We start from the raw sequence: 27,083 nt of genomic DNA, 5'->3' as shown, positions 1-27,083 counted from the left end.
TTCGGACGCAGTTTCTACGTTTATCAACTGAGCACATTTCAGTGGACAGTGGTTTCAAGCAAATGAGATAATTCCTGCACAATTACTGTGTAAGGTTTGACACAACCCTGTGGATAAGAACGCAGGCAGAAGAGCTGAGACCACATCCAGGTTCCTCACTTGCTAGTCCATGGAACTGGATAACAGTCTGATTCCTCTCCATCTGTAAATTATGCACCACATATATCCATGCCTCATGAGATCATGTCCAAGACATCTTTGTAAGGTTAAAATTGCAATGGACATATGAATATTGATTACACTGTTCAGTAATTTCCCTAGAGCCCTTTGGGTCTGTGCATCGACGTGGTGAGGGTGAACGATTCCACAATTCTGCCTCTTTCAGGACTGGAAGAAGGCACCTAAATCTTGGCCCTCTGGCCCACACGGAGTCTTCCACTCAGTCATTCAGCAAGTACCGTTTTTATTGTGCAAAGAGCAGTGGTGTTCAAGGCACTGCATTAAGCCCACAGATACCTGCAACAGACAAATAGAGATCTCCCCTCCACATTATCAGGCCGAGCTGATGAGCAGGTGATCCTGACAGTGAACGCTGGAGAAGACAGTGGGAGAGAGAGACCCTTCAGAGCTGGAGTCAGGCCAAAGGAAACAAGGCCAGATGTAGATGGTATTCCCTCTGATGACACATCCAGGGACAAGGAATAATTGTCACAGAGGTAGATTTTGAAGAGTGGCAGAGAATTATCGAAGAGCTGGGACTGTCTAAATGCAGAAAATATTGCTTCGTAAACTAAACAGTTGTATGTCCCTAGAAATATACCAAGCAAGGCCTGGGTAAGCAGCAGGGTATGGCTTTATCATAAGGATTCCCGCTGTGACTACAGGGTTAAAATAAATGACCCACACCTTTCAAGAGTGTGTGATTCTATCAACTTCAGCGACTTCTTGGCATAGGTGTACCTAGAGATTTCACAGTTAACCTCACACTCTGTATTCTAAAACTGAACTTAATTTTTTTTCTCCCCAAACCATTTGGCAACCTCAAGTCCGTGTTCTCCTTAGCAGAACCTCCCTTCTTTTCAGTCTTGAGGTTCAAAACTCCCAATTTCCTTTCACTAAGATTTTCTGGACACATCTCTTGTATATTAGGTACCATACCAAGAACGGCCCTCATGCTCAAAATACAGCAGGACAGTCCAATACAGGATTCATTTAAACTGTGAACAAAGAAACAATCTTAAAATGCATCTCAACAGAGAGACAGATGGGAGACACAAAACTCCTGTGCATAAGTCTCAGCAGAACAAACCCCACTCACACAGCCCCAGCCCCAGCGGTCAGGTCCTCCTGCTGATGCCCTTCTTGATGTCTGTCTTTTCTTACCCTTTTTGCCCGAATTTATGACCTTATTGCCCCAAACACGGGTCACTACGATATCATCCAACAGAAAGAATTTTGAGCTGGTGGTAGGGACTGAATCGTGTCCACCCAAAATTCATATGTTGAAGTCCTAACCCCCAATGTGAAAGTATTTGGAAATGAGGCCTTTGGGAGACAATAAGGTTTATATGAGGTCATGAATGAGGGTGGAGCTTCCATGATAGGATGAAAAGAAGACATACCAGACAGCTCGCTTCCCTGCTCCCTCTGCCACGTGAGGACATAGGAAGAAGGTGGCTGTCCGCAAGCCAGGAAGAGAGCCCTAACCAGGAATCAAATCAGCTGGCCCCTTGATATTGAACTTCCCAGCCTCTGAAGAGTGAGAAGATAAATATTTATTGTTTAAACCACCCAGTCTATAGTATTTTGTTAGGGCAGCCTGAGCTGACGAACACAACTAGTCCACAGCACCTAACCAGAAGCATATTTTTAATTCATGAAATGGGTTCCTCTAAACAAGATAATTTAACCAGGTCAACAGCAGTGAAATCTCCTTTCCTCTTCATGGACTCCAAGAGAGGAACAACCCAGTAACAAACAATCATGGCCTTGCATGAACCAAGCCCCTCCTTCCCTTAGCCCTACCCGCTCCCATGCAGTAGCCTTGGGACACAGGGGCAATTGAGAGACTGTGTTTCGCTATGGATTCTGGTGGCAGCCTGGGGCCGCTGTGATGGCTGCTATATCTATCCTATTAAGTTGATACCCTAAAACTCAGCTCTACTCCCCCAGCTGTGCTCAAAACAAGAAATACAGGGACCAACAGGACCATGGTGTGGTTAAGAAGCTACCAGCAATCCACATTTATCTCAACAAGCAGCGAAGATCTCAAGAATCTTCTACTTTGGTCACAGAAGGAGCTAGGCAACCAATCACATTTCTATCTTTTCTCTTGTATCCATGCATCCAATAAATGATATTCTCCTCTTTTTTAAGTGTCCAGTTCTAAAGAGTACTTAATTCAATTGAGCATTTTGCTGCTTCACTGAAATGGCAATCTTCATTGAAGAGAGTGAAAAAGAAATGTATCCTATAGAGTTTCTTTTCTTTTCTTTTCTTTTCCTTTCGAGACAGTCTTCCTCTGTTGCCCATGCTGGAGTGCAGTGACGAGACCATAGCTCACTGCAGCCTTGAACTCCTGAGCTCAAGCGATCCTTCTACCTCAGCCCCCTCACTCTGCACAGTAGTTGGGACCACAGGTGTGAACCACCATGCCCAGCTAATTTTTAAAAGATTTGTTATCACAGACAAGGTCTCACTATGTTGCCCAGGCTGGTCTCGAGCACCTGGGCTTAAGTGATCCTCCTGCCTTGGCCTCCCAAAGTGTTGGGATTATAGGCATGAGCTACTATGCCTGGCCCCCTTCCTATAGATTTTCAAAACAAACAAACAAACAAAAACAAAAAAAACACTCCAGAACAGGTGGAGGGTGAGGGGAGGGAAATTAGAAAATGGGTCAATAGGTGCAGCAAACCATCATGGCACACACATATGTATGTAACAAACCTGCACATTCTGCACATGTATCCCATTTTTTTGGAAAAAATAAAAACAAAACAAAACAAATGAACAAAAAAGATTGTAATATTTACACATTCAGATATCTCTATCTTTAACCTCTGGGTTGAACATTCAGTCTGCTAAAGTTTCTCCCAATATTTTTATTGATTTAGGTTTATATTTAAATTTTTAAGTAAATTGGAATTTTAGTATATGATATTTCTTTTGTCTCAGAAGGATAGCCACTAGTTTCATTATTATTTTTAAATAAATTATCCTTTCTTCACTCAAAAAAACAAAAACAAAAACAAAAAATGACCACCATTTTGGAGCCATACTTGCAGAAACAGTAAGTCTTCTGTATATTCCAGAAGTCAAAGACTGCACAACACTCTAGATCCTCCAAAGGGTATTCTTGTTGTGAGCTACTCGGAGATATGTTTGAGTCTCTGCTCATCTTTCTTGACAGAAACAAGGCTACTGTGAGCAGCTCTTCGATAAAACAAAAACCAGTGTGCCAAGACTTGGCCACAGGTGGGCAGATATGGCCTATTATCCCAAGTTTGCACAAGCATGTTCATGATATAGTTTTATTTTAGTAATTCGTTTGTTGACTATCTCATGTGTTCCTTCAACTTCAACCCCTTTTGCTACAAAAAGGATTTATTTTGCACAAGGAACTGGATAAAATTCACATCAGATTCTTAAAAGCAGCCATAGATATAGGCAGCCCCACTTTACTGTCTTCAAAACAAAGATTCCGGGTTTCAATTCCTGCTGGAAGCCTGAACTGGTAAGACAAATTAGAAATCCATTCTCTGTTTACCTATTTTTTTTTTTTTTGAGGGCTGTTTTGGAAGAAAACAGTATAAACTGTTTTGTCCACAAACCAAAGAAAAATTATGACTCCGACCACTGAAAGGGAAAGGTTCCAGGCAATAGTGAAGCAGTAAGAATACAACCACTTTGACTTTCACCCACAGGTACATTTTTTATTTGATGATTACAGACAAAAGAATGCCATAATAAAACCAAGTGGGACCTGGGCAATACCACTGCCATGGCTGGACTGTGAGGCACTCAGAGAGAGGCAACATCTGACTGGAAGAGCAGCCCATGGAAGGAGGGACCTGACTTTGCCACTTTATCATCCTGCCAAAGTGGGCCAGCCTCCGAACATCTTGGATGAGGACATCTTCCCAATAAAAGTGGGAATGAAATGTCACAAAATAAAACCTCATGGGAGTGGTGTGCAAACCAGATGAAGTCTGAAACCTGTGACACAAAAGTACGTTGCCAACGAGGCATAGACATCTATTGTACTGCCTGTCCTGTCCCCGTCTCCCTTCTGGGGACAACCCAGAGAACCCTGCCTGAGGAATGTTCCCTCTCTCACCCACAGTCCTTGTGGCCCAGGTAAGTCTGACCCCATGAGGGTTCCTGGGGTGTATACATGCCCAGATCTGGTCAGTCATAGCACGGTGTTCCCTGGCAACAGGGCCTGGTTCAGGAATATCATGCAGGGCTATTCTACCTAAGACCCCTGCTGGAGTTTTCATTGGTAAGATGCAACTGGGCCACCACTTGGGTAGAACCTGCCTGAGAATAAAACCAACACAAGGTGGGGAAAGCTAAGGGACCACGAGGAAGAGAAACAGTGCCTTAAGCAATTGCTAGCACTCTTGGATCTTTACTTGAAGCCAAACGCTTGCCTGGATATCCCAGTTTTATGAAAAATTCCTTTATGGATTGTCTAAGAGTTAGTTTGAACTGGGCTGTCTGTCTTTGGAGCTGAAAGAATCTTGACCAATATAGTATGACTCTCTCTCTCTCTCTCTCTCTCTCTCTGCCTCTTTCTCCCTCTCTTTCACACACATACACAAAATATCATCAAAAGCTTCACTGACCACACTACAAATTCTAGCATATTTGCAGAAAGATCTCACTACTAATAATGGATGGGAATTAGCAAACTCACTTACTAATATGGATCTTAGCAAATCAAATTCATCATATCTTTTAATAACAATATTAAAAGAACCATGCAGTGTTACCATGTGCCTTTTATTCAGGAAGATACATATAGCTCAACCTTGGGAAATCTATCAATAGTTCAAATAAGTATATATATACACATGCTTATCTCAGTAGACACTGAAAAAATACATTAGACATAACTGATTATGTGACTCATAATCACATAGTGAGCGTTCCCAGTGTAAGCAACGTGTTCCTAGGGTTAGAAATTCCTGTGTGTTTCCACACTAACTCCTTAATGCTGCCACTGCACAGATCCATTGAGCATCAGTCCTCAACTCTTTGTGGAAATGATCCTCAGGTCTAGGATGATGGTGACGTTGACCCGAGGATGGTAACAGCTAATGTTTACTGGGCACAGATGCCATTAGGTTCTGCACGAAACACATTTCATGTGTCCCCTCATGTACACACAACTGCTTTATGAGGTGGATATCATTATTATTATTATTCTCATTTTACAAGACATCAAAGCAAAGAGGCTAAGAACCTGCCTGAAGTCACACAGCTAAGTGACAGAGCTGAAATATGCAAACCAACATACATTTGATTTAAAAGCAAATGCTTTTAACTACATAATATAAAGTATGATACATAGGAACACATTTTCTTTTTAAAATTTTTATTCTGTTATAAATTACAAGACCAAAAAGGCTAAGAAACACACTTACGCAAAAAGTGATAATCATGGTTAACTTTTTGGTATATGTAAATCCAGACTCTTCTCCTTACATATATAAATACAAGTAAGTGTAGAAATATTTAATATGAATAATATCACATGTTGGTGGTTGTATACTCCATATGCCTTATTACTCTAGAAATATTATTATACTTACTTAGTAAAAGTTTAATAGTTCTAAACTACACAGCTTTACCTCTGACCACCTCACAAAGTACATGTTGTTATTAATGATAGCCAAAGCATGTTTATCTTTATTCTTGTGCCCATTATTTCCTTTGCTCACTGCATCTGAGAACTTCCATTTGCGGTCACTTACTTAAATCTTCCAGGAGTACACCTTCAGAAGTTCCTTTAGTGAGGTCTCAAATCCTCTCAAATTTTTATCTAAAAATGTTTTATCTCCTCATTCTTAAAAGAAAAATTGTCTAAGTATAGAATTCTAGGTTTACAATTATTTTCAACTAGCATATTAAAATATTGTATTGTCGTCTGGCATGCATGATCACTGTTTAGAAGTCATTCATCAATCTAATTGCTGCTCCTGTATAGGTGATATGTCTGCTGTTTGTTACTGCTTCTAAGTTTTTCTCTTTGTTATTTTCTATTTTCCCTACATCTAGTTAAGGTTTGAATATCTTTTTATTTATCTCGCTTGGAATTTGTTGTTGCTCCTGAATCTGAGGCTCAATGACTTTCATCGATTCTGAAAAAGTATCAGCCTCTTCTCTTTGAATCTTAATACACCTAACTTCCCTGTTCTCCCTACCATCTCTACCTGAAACTCTAACTTACATAAGAAGGAGGAGGTCTCACCTCTCTGTCTCCCAGCCACTCTTTTATATTTTTGAACTCTGATTCTGTGCTGAATTCTCTGTAATTTCTTTCATTCTACTTTCTAAGTCATTAATTCTCTATTCATCTGTGTTGAGTAGCTATTTAATTCGTCCATGCTTTACTAATTCTGTTTATTTTTCAATGCTGTAATTTCCTGACACCCACTTGGACTAAAGGACTGCCAGCCAGCTGACTGCCTTCAACTGGACCCTGAAACCTGGTAATGAGTATCTCACTAGGAACCACAATTAAAAGAAGATCAGAGATTAGCTTCTAATTTTCCTGAGCTGCATAAGGCCCAAGGTGTCGTAAATACCCTAGGAAAAAGGTGCACCTTCCTCAAAACAAATGATGAGACTGAATGTTTAAACAGCCAAGCTGGAAGAAATAAGTTGGGTTTAATTTGATGGAGAAAATACAGCAATAAGATGGAGGTTGCACTCAGCTACCATCAGACAATTCATATAACCTATACAATGTCATTCGGTGCATTGTTTCAAAACTAGTGAACTATAGGTTAAAAATGACTTTCTTTGTACCATTAAGTACGTTTTAACATTTATTTTTATTGATTTTAATATTGTGATGACAGCTTTCCTTCCTTCCTTCTTCCTTTCCCTCCCTCCCTCCTTTCCTTCCTTTCTTTTCTTTTCTTTCTATTTCAATAGCTTTAGGGGTACAACTGGTTTTTGGATACATGGATGAATTGTATAGTGAAGGCCGAAATTTTAGTGTACTTGTTGCGCAAGTAGTGTGCATTGTACTCAATATATAGTTTTTTAGCCATCACTCCCTCCACCCTTCTGAGTCTCCAATGTCCATTATACTACCCTATATGCCCCTGCATATCCATAGCTTAGCTCTCGCTTCTAAGTGAGAACATAAGGTATTTGGTTTTCCATTCCTGAGTTACTTCACTTAGAATAATGGCCTCCAGCTCCATCCAAGTTGCTCCAAAAGGCATTATTTTGTTATTTTTTATGGCTGAGTAGTATTCCATGGTGTATATATACCAAATTTTCTTTATCCACTCATCAGTTGACAGGTACTTAGGTTGGTTCCCTATCTTTGCAATTGTGAATTGTGCTGTAATAAACATGTGTGCATGTGCTGTTCTGACATAATGACTTCTTTTGCCTTTGGGTAGATACTCAGTAACTGCCAAACCTTTTGCAGTAGTCCCTTGTTATCTTTCACTTTCAGTTACCCAAGGTCCGTGCTTTCAGTTACCCAAGGTCAACCATCCCAGGAGTGATTATGTTCTTACCATCTCATCTCACTAACTCTTCTAAGGCAGGTAGTAAGCCACTTTTATTGGAATGAACATATGTACATATATATTCATTCTAATTCATTCATTCCAATATATATATTCATTCTAATAAAAATATATATTCACATATAATTCTTTTTATAGTCCATAATATATATTCATATGTTCATAATATATATATTCATACAGATGCTCTCCACTTCTGATGGGGTTACATTTCAAGAAACCCATCGTAAATTGAAAATATCGTAAGTCAAAAATGCATTTAATACACCTAACCTACCAAACACCCTAGCTTAGCCTACCTTAAACATGCTCAGAACACTTTCAGTATATATCCAATAAATTACATGAGACACTAAACACTTTATTATAAAATAGGCTTTGTGTCAGATGATCTGGCCTGGCATCTTGGGAGAGTACTGTACCAAATATCAATAGTCCAGGAAAAGATCAAAATTCAGAATTTGAAGTACAGTTTCTACTGAATGCATATCACTTTGTAACCATCATAAAGTCAAAAATCTTAAGTGAAACCCTTGTAAGCTGGGGACCATCTGTATAGTCAATACATATATTCATATGTTCATAGGGTCTTTTTTTAAAACTAAAAAGAGGGGCTGATAGAAGAGGAGTTAAAAGATAGATCCAGAATGTGGGTTCTGGTGTGAGATGATAAAATGTGGAGAGAGGCTCAAAGAAATACGTGGATGGCTGGTTGCATAGGGAGGTGCGGGTGCTGTGACCATCGGCAGCCTATCCTCCCATTGCCCCAGGCTCCCCAACTCAGACGGAGCCCACCACCATCTCCTCCAAGGCTCTTCAGGCTCCACCCCTAAGACCCTCTGGTGAGAGCCTTACACTGCGTTCCAAAGCAAAGTATGCCCTGATGTTTAAGGCTGACCTGCTGCCAGGCACAGGAAAACCATTTGTGTTTATCTTCCAAATACCATGGAAATTCCCTAAGAACCGGCATGGTGTCTGTTCAGCTTTTTCTCCCGGGACTTTCCAGGACCCTGCCACATGAGAGGTGCTTTCATGCCAACCATTCACATTATAGATAAGAAAACCGAAAGCCCAAAGAGAAAAGGTAGGGGTGTCCCAGGGCACCATGCCATGTCAATGCCAGGACTGGGCCACTGATTCCTCTTCCTACCCTCTCAGGCTGCTGGATGCCTAGTTAACACCTCTGGTTCATTTCTCTTCAGCACAGTCCACTCATTAATTATCTTCCCTTCTCCCTCCAGATCACCCAGGGAAAACCAGTGTGACAGTGGAAAGAAGGTACACTTGGGATGAGGCAAATCCGTGTGTTAGGATCAGCGTTTCAAGGCTCAGTTCGACCACCTTTATTTCCTCACCTGTGAAATGGGGCGATTGAGCCCAGCCATCCTGAACCAGGTGAGTTAGCTGGCATTGGATAGTACTGGCTTAGTGCAGCCCCTGCCTCAGTGGACCTGAAGGGGATCTGGGCCAGCAGTATCAGCATCACTGGAACTTGTTAGAAATGCCGATCTCACCCCAGCCCACTCCCACCCCTGAACGACTGACTCCAAAACTGAGATGGGGCAGCACTTTGTGTTTTTACAAGCCCTCCTGGTGATCCCTGGGTCAGGTTTGCAAATCACTGAGGTACCTATTTGACCACGCCATCTAGTGGCAGACAGACCTAACAGATCCTGCGTTCTAGAAAATGGTTTGTTTCCAGTGCTGGAATATTCAGCTTGGAGGACTCCGAAAGACGCTCCCCTCAAGAAGCCTCTAAATGCATGAAGGCACAGACTCTGTCATTCTTTCCACCCAGTGTATTCCCAGCACCTAAGCACTGTGATGAATGAAGGGCAGATATTTAATATATATTTATTGAATGAATGAATGAGGACAAATGAATTAACTTGAAAAAAGGGGCACATGTCCTAACTCCTAGTCTGTCCATAAAGTGTTGTACAAAACTTGATTGTCTTGGGACTCAGCCTGAGGCCCAGCAGGGCCAGGTAAGGAGGTACAAGGAGCCAGCCAGCTACAGAGGTAAGTTTCAGATGTGCAGGCAGACCAGACACAGCATCCGTCCCACAGCACAGCAGCCTAGCCCCAGACCCAACAGAGGATCCATAGAGAGTGGTCAGATCCCATCTGGTCGGTCCAGAGCATGGGAGGGGCCGAGAGGAAGAACAGTCCTTGGACAGTGGGAACCTTACCCCACTCTGTCAGTGAGGACAGGGAAGGAGGAGTGGGTGATGAGGGCATTGCTGGTCTGCATTCAGCTGCAGAAGTCAGGACAAAAGAATGGTCCAGCAAATGGAGAGGGGTGGTGAGAAGACTGTCACAGCACAACAGGGACAGGAGGAAGCAGCCGGATCCAGGAGGTTCAGGGAAGAGACAAATCCAAGGTCACCACTGTCCTTCTTCCCAGGGCAGTGCAAGGTAGGGACAGCAGAGGCAGGGCCTAGAGGCTTTTCCCGCAGTGGAACTGGGAATGCCCAGAGCAGGGACAGCTTATGATCCTGCACACACCCAGCAGACTCAGAGTGCCAGGGAAGATGGGGCTTGCTGGTTCATGACAGACCCCCTCTCTTCAACAAGCACATCTGGTTTTTCCTCCCCAACTTTTCACTGCTGGGCTGGTAAGATGCTTTTCAATCCCAAACCCTGTGCCATGTTCCACACTACTAGGGTGGTGCTGAGAGAAACAAGTAGTGCTTACAGAGCACCTACTGTGTGCCAGGTACCATCCCAAACATTGGTAAATATAACCATGCCACAATCAAATGAGGTGAGTGCTGTGATCACCCCCCATTTTACATATAAGGCAACAGCAGGAACAAGAGAGCAACCAGCCACCCACACACTACGGTCCCCTGGTCCACCAGGTCATGCAATGCCTTGTCCACCTCTGAATCCCAAGCACACAGAACAGCCCTAGTGCGTGGCCAGTACCCAACGGAGGAGCCACCTCATTTCACAGCTGGGAAAATGGATGCATTCAATGTCTATACTGTCTCCTAGTGGATTGTGTTAACTACTGAGTAGACCAAACATTTCCACCTCATCCTGTTTCTTTGGGTCTTTAAAAAAAGGGAGGGGGTTGGGGAGAAGGAGGAAAAGAAGGAAGGAAAAAAGGAGCAGGAGAGGGTGAGGAGGGAAGGAGAAGAGAGAGAGAGAAAGAGGGAGGAAGGGAGGGGAGAAGGAGAAAAGAAAAAGGAGAAGGAAGAGAAGGAGGAGGGAGGAGAAGATGCAGAGGGGGGATGGGAAGGAGAGGGAGAATTCTCAGAATGGAAAATTCGGCAAGTTTCTGCAGACAAATTATAACCTCCCGAATTTGGTTTTTAAGTCACTAAGTCAGGCAACAAAAGGTGATCTCTTTTTATGAAGCCACAGTAAAACGCAAATTTGTTTTCAAGTGAAACTTAAAAGAAATCATAAATTAATTTCCTAAAATGAATGCAAATACACATCTAAACCTGGATATGCACCAGCAACCAAAAACGGGACAAATCACACACTAATTACTGTTTGAATGAAGATCCAATTGTTAATTGCAGTGTGTTTCAGGCATTCCATGTGAGCGACTTACCTGAAAAGCTTTTCAATTTGTATGTCAGGAAAGTTGGTAATTAAACACTTCAACTCCCTATTGACTTTATTAGAGATATGATCATCTTTGCATAGTTTGCTTATAATTATCTTATTTGTTAAATGAAATTGATACTTAGTTTAGGAAAGTGTTAATGTTACAATTTTTTTTAAAAAAACCCCTGGGACCTGTACTCAACAGGAAGCATGTAAAGCTGCCTATACTCGCAAATGGTGTATAGGGCCCAAAGATGAGGTCTGCCAAGCACGTAAATGGCATCTTACATGACTAATCGTCTTTCCTTAGTCTTGTCTATACACGACCTTGACTTCATCAACAGAGAGACTCACTTTTAAATGATTGTTAAAAGTAACCCTGTGATACAACTGCACTTTTGGGGTATTCTTGCCAAAAAAATTAAAATTTTAGAAAAGCGCAACTCCAATGCAATTGTGAGGCAACATCAGACAAAACCAAATTGAGAGATATTTTGCAAAATAACTGGCCTATACTTGGAAAAAATGTTAAGGTCATGAAAGAAAAAACAAACAAACAAAAACAAACAAACAAACAAAAACTGAGAAATTAGTCCAGAATTAAAGGACACTAAAGAGACATCAGAACTTAATGTAACTTATAATCCTGGATTAAACCCTGAACTTGAAAAATCATTTTTTTTGTTATGAGGAACAATTGGTGAAAATTGAATAAGGTCTGTGGATTAGATAATGCTATTACATTAATGCCAACTTCCTGATTTTTGTCGTAAATTGTAGTTACGTGGGAAAAGTCCTTATTCTTAGGAAATAATATACGTTGAAGCATTTAGAGTTAGAAGGCACATTGTGTATGCCACTCATTCTCAAGTGGCACAGTGAGAGAGAGAGAGAGAGACAGAGAGAGACAGAGAAAAAAAAACTGATAAAGCCAACATGGTAAAATAGCAACACAATGGGGGAATCTGGGGGACAAGTATACAAGTGCTTTCTGTATTATTCCTGAAACTTGTCTGTAAACCTGAAATAAGTTCAGCATAAAACATTACCAAAAACACAAAACCTTGTGATGGACACATCTCTTTTCATTTGTTTGGGATCTGGAGGATGTGGAGACCAATTCATTCAGTCATTCATTCATTATTCGACAAATATTTTTTAAGCACCAAGTGTGTGCCAGACCTTACTCAAGGTGTTGGGGACACAGCAGTGGAGAGGGGGCAGGGGGAAGGCAAAGTTCTGACTCCAGGGGGAAATGAAGCAACTTGGAGGTTTCTGGCAAATCCCCATCTCCCTTGGAGGTCTTGAGCTCAAGGTGCCTTAAACTCAACCAAACGCCTGATCTTCCCCCAACCCCCACCAAAAAGCCCAAAATATCTGGATCTCGTCCAGTATTTTCTAGCTGGGGATATGATAGCCTATCCACCCAGTGGTCAAATCAGGAACACTACCACTCCCTCTCTCTCATCTCTGATATCTGGTCCATCACTTACTCTCTTGGTTCAATTGTTTCTCCTCCTAAGTATCTGAAAGATCCATTTATGGCTGTCCACATCCAATGTTACGTGGACCGGGCCTCCACGTCCCTCACGTGGACTTCCGAAATGGCCTCCGGGCAGGCCTCCCTCCTCACCAGCCTGCTGCCAATAAGAATGTCCTTCATTCCGCAGCCAGAGAGCTTTTCAGAACCCACCTCTGATCACATCACGCCCCCACTCACCACACTTCAATGGCCTCCTGTTGCATTTGGAAACAAAGACTCCTTTCTTTCACAATACTTATTATTTAATAAATGGCTGACTCTCCTGCCACACAGGAAAGCTCTGTGACAGCAGAAACCACGCCTGGGTTTGCACACTACTGTGAGCACACGGTTGGCATTCAATTAATATTTGTTTAATTAGGTGGATAAGCAATTAAAATAATTAATGTCTGGCTTGGGCCAATGAATGGATAGTGGTGCCACTCGCTGCCACAGGGGACATAGCAGGAGGAGGAAATATGTGGGAGCGGTGGGCTTTGCAGAATCTGTGGGACACCACAGACCCAGCAAGCAGCTGGGAATAAGGCCTGCAGTTTGTGACACTGACTAGGAAAAGGCACACACTGGTCCTGAAATGTGTTGAATACCGGAACAGTCTTCAGCATCTTTCCTTGCCTGCAGGAAAGAAATGGAGGGGGTCTACATTCTCCTCTGTTCACCAATGGTTGGTCAGTCATTTGCATAAATTTGCATAAGTGTCCAGTGCTGCCTGTGTTAGAGACTGATGGAACACACACGTAGCCAACCTGTTTTATGCCACATCTTTCCAACCCACCCCCACCACACCACCACCACCAGCACTGAGCACAGCACCCTTTGTGCAGGGAATAGAAGTGTTCAGGGAGGCTGGCTGAACTGAATTGGAAGTTTTCTGGCGTGAAATATTTTCAAAAAAAAAAAAAGAGAGAGAGAGAACACAGCTGTGATCCTTGATCACATTCATTCATTTTATTCTTTGGGGGACTTGGAATCCATCAAGCATATCAAATTATGGCAAACGATTCCAGACTATGCCTCATTTCAAACTGCTGATGGGCTAGAAACATCAATGCTGTTCTAAAAATAATAATAAAATAACTTTTTGCAGTTCTGTTATTTCACATTTAAATTAACTTCCATCACGGATTTCATAATTATCTCAAAAGCATCATCTTGCTTTTAAAGCTGTCACATTTTCTTGACATGTTTTAAAGGGGCCAGCCCTTTATTATCTGGGGGCCACACGTCCTTGTGAAACTCCTGGGGTTTTCTTCTAGTTGCCACTGTCCAGAGGCCTACAGAGTTTTGTTCCCATAGACCAGAGTTTCTCAACCTTTCTCAATCCAGCACTATTGACATTTGAGGCTGGATAAGTTCTTTGCTGTGGGAGGCTGCCCTGTGCACAGCAGGATGTTTAGCGCATCCCTGGCCTCTACCCACAGATGCCAGTAGCACCCCTACTCCCTGGAGGTGTGGCAACCAAGAATGTTTCCAGACATTGCAAATGCCCCCAGCTGAGAAGCACTGTGTGGATACACGTTTGGCCTCTGTGCCCAGGTTTCTCACATGTCCTGCCACCCAACTTAGAGGTCTATTGAAGATAAGAAAGACAATACTATTTTGTGTGGCTATTAATTTAAAAATTGGTGCACCAATTAACTTTGGCTTCCTGTTCCTCTAAGTCCGGAACTCAGCTCATCTACTGACCTCTATAAAGGGCAACTGTGTAACTTTCCTGGCCTCCCTTCAGTGATTTAATAATTTCAGTGGCTTTTTTAACTGCTGTTAGGGTAATTGGGTGGTCCAGGCCAAAACAGGCAGGAAGTTGCCTTACTCAACAGGCAGAGTATATGGAAGGCCACCCTCCTCTCCTTTGGACCCACCTCCCTCGCTCAGCCACCAGTAAGGCCTTCAGCTAATTTGTCTCTTGGAAGGCCTGGCTCTACCCGAAGAGCTGGGTTTCCACTCAGGCCAACTCCTCTGGTGCTCCCACCCTGGACATTGCACCCTTGAATCTTCCCAGGCTGTCCTACCTCAGAGTCTTTCCTTTTGCCACCTAAGCCTGGATAGAGAGATGCCTAGTTCCACCTGCAGCTGCTCTCCACTTTTTTAGAGTTGTTGGAAGAAAAGTAGGGATGGCCAAATCAGAAACAAACACATTTATCCTCAGTTACTAACAACTCCTGAATGTGCATTTGAAACAGGAATAACCACCACGGCCTGTCTAATGGTATCACAGGCAGGCAGGCAGGACCAGAAATCACCTCGCCGCATGCTCTCTAAGCCCTGGGACCACCCTGTCAGCCAGGTGGTCTGGTTGGAAGTGTGTAGATCAATCCTAGGAGGATGTGTGGACAATAGACGGTGAGCAAAGGTTTCCGGGTAAGTTAGTGGCACCAGCGTTTGAGAAAGGCCATATGGAAGAGGTGAATTGATAAGGGAGGGGGTGGAGGGAGAACAATGGGGCCTCAGATGAGAACCCAGGTTGGCATGGAGAGCCCAGTCATGGGGCCCCTGCAGTGGCCCACTGAGGCCATCTGAGGCTCTCTGCCTGTTGAGTAAGGCAACTTCCTGCCTGTTTTGACCTGGACCAATTACCCTAACAGCAGTTAATTAAAAAGCCACTGAAATTATTAAATCTCTGAAAGGAGGCCAGGAAAGGTACACAGTTGCCCTTTATAGACATCAGTAGATGATCTGAGTTCCAGACTTACAGGCAACAGGGCCTGGCCTGGGTTGCCGGAACCTGCCAAGGATAGGGGGCACAGCGTCTGGGTGTAAGACCTGCTCATCCACCTACCTGCTGGGGACTCCAGATAAATCTCTGAGCCTCTCTCTGAGCCTCTGTTCTAACCTTTGTGGACAGCAGTATAAAATAAAAGTATATAAATCCATTTGACTATTCAATTCTACTTCAAAGAATTGACAATAAGGAAAAAATCATGTATTTATATATTCATTCATATACGGGGATGTTCAATACAATGGTGTGTACAATTCTGGCAAACAGAAAAGCACACCAAATATTATATGCCCAGATATAAGAATGTGAGTTAATGAATTATGACACAGCCATAAACAGAATATATGCAGCTTCTCAAATCAGTATCCTTGATAGGATATACCATTAATGAAGGGAAAAAAGGGATGACAAAGCAATATGCTCGAAATAATTCTATTTTGTTATATATATATATATATATACACACACACACAATATTTAGAAAAAAGTCTGTAAGGATATATGCAAAAATGTTAGTTATGGGTGGCAGAATTATCTTAGTGTTTTTGCACATTTTCCAAATTTTTTACAATCAACACAGATCTTTATTGTGGGGGAAAAGTGGTTGTGGTGAAGAAAGCAACCAACTCCTCAGCAGGGGCTAGGAGAAGAGCTCCAACCTCTGCTTTGTATGTTCTCACAATGAAACCAAAACAGTAAGAGATGTCCCATGTTTTCATACAATGTACAAAAGCAGGAAGTACCTATTTGTAAACATTTTGGCATTTTTGTAGATTTCCCTGAAAAAAATGGTCAAATTGTTATAGACTTGGCAGCCACAGAGTCTCTGCTTATCTGCAAAGAGCCTCAGCTTCCAACTCTAAAGCCTTCACTATTCAATCAGAGGGCAATGAATGCATCTTTTGACCTTGTTGCTGCCTTCCTGAATGCTGTTAGGGTGGCTGAATCTCAAAGCCAGCCTGGAGTCTGTCTTATCGGTAACTGCTGGTAATTAAGCAAGCCATGTCAACAGTTTCACACACAACACAGAAGGCAGTAAATGGGAGGATCCCACTTCCCTTCTGAGAAGACCCTGTGGGACTGTAACACGGAACCTACCACTACCACCAGCCAGTCTCCAAGCTATCACCTACCCTTCCTCTGGGAAGAATGATGAGCTTTGTGTGTCCAAGGTATCAGGTAGGTGTAGGACCTCCTCATCCACCCACCTGCTGAGGACTCGAGGTAAGTCTGTGAGCCTCTCTAAGCCTCTGGTCTAACCTTTGTGGACAGCAGTATAAAATAAAAATATATAAATACATTCGACTGTTCAATTCTGACCTAATCTTCTTCTGGGAAGAATGATGAGCTTTGTGTGTCCAAGCCTCCTTATTAGAAAGTCTAGAGGAACTAGTTTGCATAGGGATTATCTTGGTAGGATTTTCAGATCAAAATCAGTTTCCACAAATAAAAGTCAGAATCTCAATTAGACAGCTCTGGCCTATTTTGTTACAGAGACCCACAAATATAGGATATATGCTTTCTTTCCTTCAAGGGAGTCATTGAAAGGCAGCCTCATACAAAATATAAGACAGTTCCCTGGCATCCCTCCATTTATTCATTAACAAAACCCGACTGGGTATCTATTTTATGGGAAGTAATATGGTAGGTGCCAGCGCTGCCATACTGTTGGATACATTCCCTGCCCTCACAGGGCTTCCAGTCAGGTATCAATCAAATAACTGCACAATTTACATGAGGTGAAGTGCTCCAGAAGCAAAGTACAGCTTTATGGGGCCCTGGAAGAATGCATGATAGGTACATTTTACCTGGATAAAGGGATCAGGATAGATTTCCCTAATGGAGTAAGAATTCAAGCTGAAACCAGAAGAAAAGTAGGAATTGGACAGGAAAATGGTTAGGAGTGAGGAGGGGGTAAGGGTAGGGAAGGAGGGACAGTGAGCAATTAATCATTCCAAGAAGAGGGACACAACATAAACAAGAGCCCTCAATTGGAAAGGAGCTTGGCTAAAACTGAGAAATAACTTTTCTTCATTGAACAAAGAGTTTCGTGTGGTGAGCTAGTCCAACAGCCTGACCTGCCCCACAAAAGGAGGGAAAGAGAAAGAGAGAGAGAGAGAGAGAGAGAGATGGTAGACAGATGATAGGTAGGTAGATAGATGATAGATAGATAGATAGATAGATAGATAGATAGATAGATAGATAGATAAAAATGAATGGATTGCTGGATCTGGAAAAGATGCAGAAATAATCTCCCTATGACCTTGTGTCTTAGTGAATCTCAATAAAGACAGACAATAAAGCAGTAAATGCAAGCATTGCTTGGGAACTATGGTACTTGGACCAAAAGCTCTATGTTCTGTGAACTAACTTACCCCAAGGAAAGCATTTAGAGAACCTGGTAAATGGCTGGCCAACATCCCTCTTCGTTTCCTTCTCCAGCCCAGATCTCTGGGAGCATGTGTCCCACTGCCTCCATGACAGTTCCACTTGCTTGTCTCACAAGCAGCTCAACTCAGCTGTCCAATACTGAAGCCTGGAGCACACCCCACAGGCCCCCTGCCTCTCACTAACTTCCTGTCACCTCCAACCACCCAGATGTCGGACAGAAAGCTGGGAATCATCCTTGACTCTTCCCCTAACTCCTTACAATGAAGTCATGATGATTCTGCCCCAAGCAGGACATGTTGTGCCCAAGGGATGGACAGGGAAGTAACTGGTGCCCCTGGAGTTGTTCAGCATGGCATCCCTGCCCCCAGTATAACTCAAATCCACCTCCCTCTCATTCTCTACTGACAGCCCCTGACCTAAGTTAGCACCATCTAACTGGAGTCTTACTTTTCCTCCCTCTTCAGTCCAATTGGCTCTCCACACAGCAGCCAGAAGCAGCATTTAAAAGTGCAGGTCAGATCATGTCCCTTGCTCAAACCCCCTTCAGTAGATTTCCAGCGCTTTTTTAAAATGAAGTCTCAGTCCCTAACCCAAAAGTGGTCCCCCGTGAGCTGGCCTCTACTGCAGCTCCAGCTTCTCACACCGCTTTCACCCTTGCTCCCTGTTCTCCAGCTCTTCCCAACTCAGGGCCTTTGAAGGGGCTCTTCCTTGTGCCTGGAACGTTCTTCCTCACATTTCTCATCATTCCTTGGAGCTTGACTCAAGGGTCAACTCCTCAGAGAGGCTTTCGCTGACTTCAAATGGCCTTTGCTAATCCTCTAATTTAGGTCCCTTGGTTATTTTATCTCAGGGGATCATTTCTTCATAACATTTACACATTTCATAACTAACCCAATTGTGTTACTCTTTTGTGACTATTTGTCTTGCTAGCAAGCAGCATGATGGTAGGAGTTATACCTAATTTGCTCACCACAGTGATCCCAGAACCAAGATCAGTCCCCGGCACATAGCAGTTACTCAGTAAGTATTAGCCCATAGCAGCTTCATTCGTCATAATTGCCAAAACTTAGAAGCAACCAAGATGTCCTTCAGTAGGTGAATGAATAAATAAACTGTGGTACATCCAGACAATGGAATATTCTTCGGCACCAAAACGAATGAGCTATCAAGCCACTGAAAGATACGGAGAAAATGTAAATGCATATTATTAAGTGAAAAATGCCAGTTTGAAAAGGCTACGTAATGCATGAATCCAATTACATGACTTTCTGGAAAAGGCAAAACTATGGAGACAGTAAAAACATCAGTGGATGCCAAGAATTCGGAAGTGGGAGGAATGAATAGGTGGAGCATGGAGAATTTTTAGGGCAGTGAAAATACTCTGCATGATATTATAACGGTAGATATAAGTCATATACATTTGTCCAACCCATAGAACGTCTACCATCAAGAGTGAATCCTAATGTGAACTATGGACTTTGGGTGATAATGATGTGTCATTGCAGGTTCATCAATTGTAACACATGCACTACTCTGCTGGGGAATGTTGATCATGGGGGAGGCTGTGCATGTGTGGGGGCAGGGGATATATGAGGAATCTCTGTGCCTTCCTTTCAATTTTGCTGTGAACCTAAAACTGCCCTAAAAAAAGGAGCCTTTAAAAATTAACTTTTTAAAATTCATTAATTAATTAAAATAAATATATACTGAAGGAATAAATAAATCTCTTTTTTCAGGTATCACTTCTTCCTTTTTTTCTTTCTTTTGATGAAAGCCAAAATGCCATCAGCTCATTTTTTTCTTATAAGTCCATAAAAGAATGATGTGTCCTGCAATTGATGGGCTCGTAGATTCAATGAAGGACAGGATATAGAGAAATTGGGCTCAACTGTATGTCCAGCTGGCTTGGCTGTTCCAGCCCTACTCAAGGCAGGACAGCTTGCAAGCATAGCACACACGTCTCAAAGGCTCAAAACCTACCCACATTCTTGGGTGTCCTGCTGAGTCCCCAAGAGCACACTGAGGAAGCAACCACTTGACAGTATTCCATATTTTCACAAATCTTGTCTGCCTCACACCCCAGCCATCAGCGCAAAATGACCATTCCTAAATTCTCTATAAGTCAAAATCTCTGTCTTCAAAAGGCCCACGTTCAGAAGTTACCTCCCATAAGACTTCCTCTGGCTCCCCATGATGATATGAACATGCCTAGTCAACATTCATTTCATTCCACCTGGTGTTATTAAGTTAGTCTACCTATGCCTCCCCTAGTAGACTTAGAACTCCCTGAGGTCAAGAAATATTCTCCCCCATCTCCACATTGCTCTATTCCCTGCAGACAGCTTGGCATATCAAAGATATCCAATCAGTTCAACAAGCTGATTCAAATGTCCCTCCATCTAAGGCAATTTGTCCAGAGAATCTTCCTGCACTATACAATTAATTCCAAATTGAAATGCCAAAGACCAGAAACCTGGAAGTGGGGAAAAAATCCAATAATTGATTTCAGAAAAAAAGTGGAATTCCAAATCTCTTAAAACATAATTTTGAAATCCTTTAAAACATATGAGCCTTATTAATTACTCTGCAAATACTCATCTCAGAGAATGTCCACATAATGCTTAATTCCTAATGATTACTGGTCTGATTTTGTAGCTGATTCCCTCATGCTTAAATTACAAAAGATTAAGATGGAACAATGACATTGGGGAAACAATCTCCTTCTTAATTGTGCCATTTCAGCTGCAAATACCCTTTTATGTATATAACTAATTCAAATCTTCACTATTTCCTATACATCAGAAACACTTAAATGTCATTCAAAAAGGCAGCAAAACAACACACACACACACAGACACACAAAACGGAAGATTCTATGACTTCACTCTCTAGTCTAAAGGATATATGTCATTCCTGGCCAGAGAGAAAAGAGAAAATCAGCCAATACAACAGTTTCAGTGACCAACGTAAGGACTGTAAATGACCCAGAAGGAGGGGGCACCAGGGGCCACAAGATATGAGAAATATAACCAGGACTGTCATAGCAGAAGTCATGAGGAGAATATCTGGGAGCCCAATCCTTTCTTCTCCTCTCCCAGAGTAGCTGGTAGAATCCTAACCTAAAACCCCAACAGGGGACCTTGAAGGAGTAGATTCCAAATTTGGACCTGTATTATATCCACAGAGTAACATGAGTAACATGAGCGTGAAGACCCCAACATCACCGGTCACCAACAAGACCCTAGAGAATCCCCACTACACATCACAGAAGAGTGTCATTGTAAATGGTTCTGCTGTTGTGAAGTGGTCAGCTGGGAAAAAAGGAACAAGTGGGGGCGTGGGGAGGTGACTGGCTGTGGCCTTTGTACCCTGGACACGAACTAGCAGCAGAAATAAATCCTGGTGCTTCCCCGTCCATTTGGTTCTGTTTACCAAGCTCTTATTCTTTGCAAAGCAACCGTATCTGGGGAAAGGAGGCAGGCAGAAAAAGGAATTCAAAGAAGTCTCACAAGCCCATGTGAGGGAGGCTCTGGGTGACAAGCTTGGGTACCATGGCTCTTTCTGTTGTAAATTGCCCATAGAATCTGAACTCTCTCTCTTTGGCTCAAACCCTGAGCCATGTCCCTTAAAATTAAACCCTTTCTCCCAAAGAAAAAGATGGAGATTCACATGGGGCAAGAATAACACATCCCCACGGATCATCCTCAGGGGACCAGTAAAAGAAATGATGGTAAAAGGAAAGGTGATCACCTCAAGGAATTTTCACTTGAGAAATTATCACCATGCTGAAGATCTCTGGTATAGCTGTCAACAGAGAAAAGCATCTGTCAAGCTGGCCAGGTGTTGACTAGCAACGCCAACAATACCCTATGCTTGTACCATTCAAGTCTCCCGCAGTCCAAGGCACAGGCACAGGCTTTCCTGTGCTCCACACCATGGGGCCAGGGGCAGTTACTCCATCTTTAGTCCATGTAGCTCATGGAGCAATGTAATGGACAAAAAAGTTTTAAACAATGATGTCCTGGCATAGAAATTATGTAAATCACCAGGGATTTTATTCCTGTTCCCAGTGTATATTGGACTAAAATATTTTCATTTAACATCTTTTGCTTTTTCTAATTTCATAACATTTACATCTATCAATTTTCCATTGATTTTGAAGTAGTTGAATGGGTTGAAATTGCAGCTTCAGTCACAGGCAAACTGGCACAGATCTGTTTTCAGATCAGCCACGTTCCTCCTCAGTGCTCTGGACAGAGGCCTCCTTGTCTGTTCTTCCAAGAGTCCCGATTTCTGCTGATGGAACTGCCTTCCTTGGAATTACACAGGCTCTTCACCTTGGTGTCTCCATGGACACCTCCCCTTTGTCTCTCCTTGGCCTCCTCCTTTACTCTTACTCCAAATCTAATCAGTGCCAAATCTGGAACTCTTCTACCTGCCCAGTGGTGCATTCCTTCCTCTCTGGTCCAGCCATGGCCACCAATTCTGGCCTCCCTAGCACCTGCCTCATTTCATGCTGGCCTCCCTGTCTCAAGTCTTGTTCCCTCCTTACAATGTTTCCTAGACATAGCTGACAAATCAGTCTTCCAGAAAAAGTGATCATGCGATTTCCTTGTTCAATATCATTGAGGTCTCTCTCTCTCTCTCTCTGTCTCTCTCTCTCTTTTCTATTTTATTTTATTTTTCTGGTTCTTAGGGACTTTCTCTCCCTTAATGTGGAGAGAGAAAGTCTATACTCCTCAGTCTGTCCTTTAAAGCCTGGTCACATCCAAACAACTCTGTGTTAAATCCCACTGCTGCCTCTTATATCCCCAGTGCACCAACTACTCACTGACCTCTGCACTTGCTTAGAGCAAGTCCACTGTTACTTACGCCTGCAATGCCCCTCTGCTACTGGCTCTGTATATTCAAACATTCCCGTTTTCAAGGTTCAGCCGAAATGTCCAATCTCCAGAAGCCTTCCCTGGCCGCCTTAGATGAAAGGGATCTTTCATTCCTAATTCTATGATGAGAGACACTTTTCTTTGCTAGGCATTGCTGTTCCTCCCCCGACCCTCCCTATCTCCAACACATGACCTCCCTCTGCTGCGAATTTCCTGGGGGCCGCCCTCTGTGACTCTCCCTGCATCTTCCACAGGGACCCAGCAACCTGCCGTGCCCACAGCAGCCTCTGCACAACACCCAAAAGTTTGTACTAGCTTAGATGTTCACGTTTCTCTTCTCCCACACCCTGCTCATCAGGTAGGGAACTTTCCCAATGAAAACGGAACTTCCCTACTACAATACCAAAACAAGTAAATGTTGCCACTTGATCAAGAACTCTTCCATTTTTGAAGTATTTCCTAATGAGCTCAGTTGTCACAGACTGCACCCTGGGGACAGGTCAGACCAGAAAGCAGAGGATGTCACCTGGGCAGGACCAGGGCTGCTCCACGCTGGTGACCACAGGCTGGGTGTTTTGTGCCCCTGGAGGGTTAGGACACACAGCAGCCAGTCGCAAAGGGCGCAAAGGACCAGCGCTTAGTGGGCGGGGCGGGCAGGGGAGAGTCCCGGGAGTTGTACCCTGTTGAATCCCAGCTCCAAACTTTTCCCTCCTCCGTCAGCGCGGAGCCCTCCACCAGCCAGGACTGGCTGACGCCGTGATGCCACAAAAGCCGGGACCGGAAGAGAAAAATGCGTGGGATGGGGAAGGCAAAGGCGGTTATTTTCAGAACTTCGGGGGCTCCCGGGCCGGCCCTTCGGGTTCCCGAGGATGCGAGGCCAGCGTCCGGCCGCCCGCGGGTCCGGACCGGCGCCTGCCCGGGACCGGATGGGCAGCGATTGGGATGCAGATGCCGCTCTGGTGCTGATGCTGCGGCTGCCGCGTAGTGACAGCCGCTCCACCACCCACCGCGCCGAGCTGCGGCTCCGCGCCCCCGGGGGGCGCCCGGCGCGCCTGGTCCGCTCTGGCCCCGGGCAAGGCCTGCGGGCTGCGGCGGGCGGCGGGGCCCAGGCCGCTACTCACCCGGAGGGTTGACCGCCGCCGGGGTTGCCATCTTGCTCGGAGAGGATAGGCGCCCGCTTGGCAGGGGCGCGGGAGGGGCGACGCGGAGCCCGGCGCTCAGCCCCGGGGACCCGGTCAGGCCCAGGCGCCGCCGCCGCCACACAAAGGACGGCGCGGGCGGGCGGCGCTCCCTCCGCTCTCCCCGCCGCCGCGGCCGCTCGCCGTCCCCGCCTTTCTCTCCTCCTCCTCCCCCTCCTCGGCCTCCTCCTCCCGGTTCAGCCTTTGTCGCGCGGCGGGGGGCGCCCGGCCCGCGGCTCCCCGGTCAGAGCGGTAGCACCGCGAGACTTGGGGCTGCGGGCGGCGGGACCCCCAAGTTGGGCGCCGGCGACTGGCGGGGGCAGAGGGCCGGGCGCTCCCTCGGGCTCGCGCAGGTGCTTGGGCCTGGCCGGGCTGGGACCGCAGGCGCCTCTCCCGCGCTCGCCTAGCCCGGGCTGCCCCCGCACGCCCACGCCCCAGGTGTCCGGGCGCGCATTACCCAGGGGCGCCGTGCCCAGGCCAGGAGGCCAGGGCGGAGCGGGTGAGGGAGAAGCCCATTTAGATTCAGAGGGAAGCCGGTCCTGGGAGACGGCCGCGAGGAACAAAGGCGCCCCAGTGCTGCCCACTTAGCATGCCAGAGCCGCGCTGCTCGGCTCCCAGGCCGGGGACACGGCCCGGTGCTAAGCGGAGGGTGCCCGACCCCGGGAATTCCTAAGGCCACGGGCACCTCCAAGGCCACCGCCGCACACAGCTTCAGAGTGCACGGTGCACACGCCCAGGCACAGGCAGCCGGCCCGAGAAATTGTGAATGTCTTGGCTTTGAGTAAGGCGCTCATCTCTACCCTCCTTCCATAATGACTGCCGTTGATTATTACTTGAGGGCGCTGCAAGGGCCTTATTTACACCACCAAGTTGAGAATTTAAAAAGATTTTTTTTTTAATAGGTTTATCTGCGTATCCTGGCGAAGTTTGGATGCAGAGAACTTGGAGCTGTTGTTTTCTACCAGACACTAGGATCCCTGAGAGAGGTAATGGCCCCTAGGAAGACACGTCACCATCGGGGTCCCCTGTAAAGGTTAAATGGAAGAATAAAGACATCCCAGGTGAACCCTGAGAAGGGCAAGTTGGTCCCTAAACGCAGATAATGTTTGCAGAGACATCAAACTGTCTTAAATCCTTCCAAGGAAGCATTTTCTGGAGGGCAGAAAATTTGGGATGTATGTTCAAATAAGCATTTTCTTCGGGGAGTATTTGTCACTACTAATCTAATAGTCTATCAGTTCTACAAATGTTGAATGTCTGCTGTGTGCCAGGCACAAAGCCAGGTGTTGGGCCTACCATGGAAAGGAAGAAACAGGAGCTCCGTTCTTCTGGTTTGGGGGGTAGAGTGGGGAAGAGTGAAATAAAGTATCTGCACTCAAGAAGCACACAGCTCCCTTGGGGGCTTAGGGCAGAAGCCCTGAAATTGGCATCTCCAGCCTGTAGTCACTAATGAATGAATGAGGGCAGAGAGGAGGTGGAGTGATCAGGGAAAATGAAAATTAGGCTTTGAAGACATGAGTAGGACAGGTGGAAAAAGAAGACATTTCAAGTAAAAAATAAAGCAGGTGTGCACCCAGCCACAAGATAGGCCAGGCCCAGACAGAGAAACCAGGGTATCAGCTATGGCCCGCTCTTATGCCCCATATCAAAGTTGACTGTTCCTGATTCCAACATCAAGCCAAATGAGAATTCAGCCTCTCTTCTACATACCCCGAAAAGCAACACACTCAAAATACCAACTTAATTAATGTATAACGTATACTGGACTGAAGATTTCTTAAGGAAAGTAAAAGAGGAGGCTCTCTTCACTCACTCCACATCAAAAAAGGTAAAACTCCATCTCAGATATTTCTGCTACCCAGAGTCCCTTGTGGATCCTTCTCCCCACAGGCAGTTCAATCTCTGGTGGCCCATAAATAGCCCATAAATAGCACTTGGCATCACTGCCGCCTATCCCACGAGGCTCTTTTATTCTCCAACTTTCCACACCCCTTAGAAGGAAGCAAGTTCCTCTCCTTGGTGTTTATGTATCAGTTTAGCATTTCAGCCAGGACCCATGGCTCATTTTGTCTCCAAATACAGTTCTAATATCTTCCCTAAAAAATAAAATATGAGTGAACATGACTCTTACGCACACACACATTTAACCATACAGATTTGTTGACAAGTTTTACTTTCTTACTCTGCTGTTGTGTTCTGCCCATTTTTCTAAATGTTACTCGGCTGATATCTTTAAAACTGGATCTTGCTCAAGCTTCCTACTTCTTGCACTGGTCCATTGCAATAAAAGACAGGCGACACGTGGACAACTGCTAGACACTTCCCAAGTCTGGAGTCGGCCGTGCTGTGGTTTTTGGTACGTAATAAATACGTTTAGATTTTCACAAAGGAGACATTTCATCTTCTCCCCCAGTCAGTGTATTTCAGAGGTAGAAAGGACCTTCGACATCATCCAATTCTGCCCCTGGAGTTTGCAGATAAGGAAACTGAGGCTCAGGGTAGCCAAGGTCATGCAGCTTAATAGCCAGACAAGACTTAGAACTGGGCTACGCACAATACTGGGATTTGGTGGCTGGAGTTGGGGAGCAGTTAGGGTGTAGGGGAAGAAATAGAGAAATGGGCAACTCGCCTTCTCTCTCGTCTCTCAGTATTAAATAGGTTAAATGCTCGGAAACACTGATTGTGGATGAAAGCCCCCCACTTAAGTAAACAATCTGAAATGGAGTGGTTAGTCATTGTTGAATACTGAGTGGCATTTACACAACACAGTGGTCTCGCGCTAATTATGAGAGTCAGTAGACTGTGACCAGTTAACACAGGCTCAGGAATTCCACTCAACCTTTAAACAACCTAGAACTCTTTGAAATTCCAGAGGAGGCTGTTGAATTTGAAGCTGAGATTTGCATTTTTGAAAAGATTAATGCAGATCCACCGGGCCCATAGCACACGATTCTGAGCACAGCGCTCCTAGAAATGACCAGAGTTGACCAGCTGCTGTGCTAATGTGTACCAGGGTCCACAGCCTTT

The 27,083-nt window shown here is 44.5% G+C and overlaps 1 protein-coding gene across 4 annotated transcripts in view; it reads right to left on the bottom strand.

Annotated features, from left to right (window-relative positions):
• Positions 1 to 24,193, bottom strand: part of ARNT2 (aryl hydrocarbon receptor nuclear translocator 2) — a 196,901-nt gene extending 172,708 nt beyond the window's left edge. For all 4 annotated transcript variants that reach the window (XM_034939269.3, XM_034939270.3, XM_034939271.3 and 1 more), the window contains exon 1: positions 24,000 to 24,193. In XM_034939269.3, the coding sequence (XP_034795160.2) occupies positions 24,000 to 24,030 (31 nt within the window). In that variant the 5' untranslated portion in view covers positions 24,031 to 24,193. The remainder of the gene's footprint in view (positions 1 to 23,999) is intronic.
• Positions 24,194 to 27,083: the final 2,890 nt, after the last annotated feature.

Source organism: Pan paniscus, chromosome 16 (assembly GCF_029289425.2).
Source record: "Pan paniscus chromosome 16, NHGRI_mPanPan1-v2.0_pri, whole genome shotgun sequence".
Classification (NCBI taxonomy): domain Eukaryota; kingdom Metazoa; phylum Chordata; class Mammalia; order Primates; family Hominidae; genus Pan; species Pan paniscus.
This window is presented reverse-complemented; position numbering and strand designations above follow the sequence as displayed.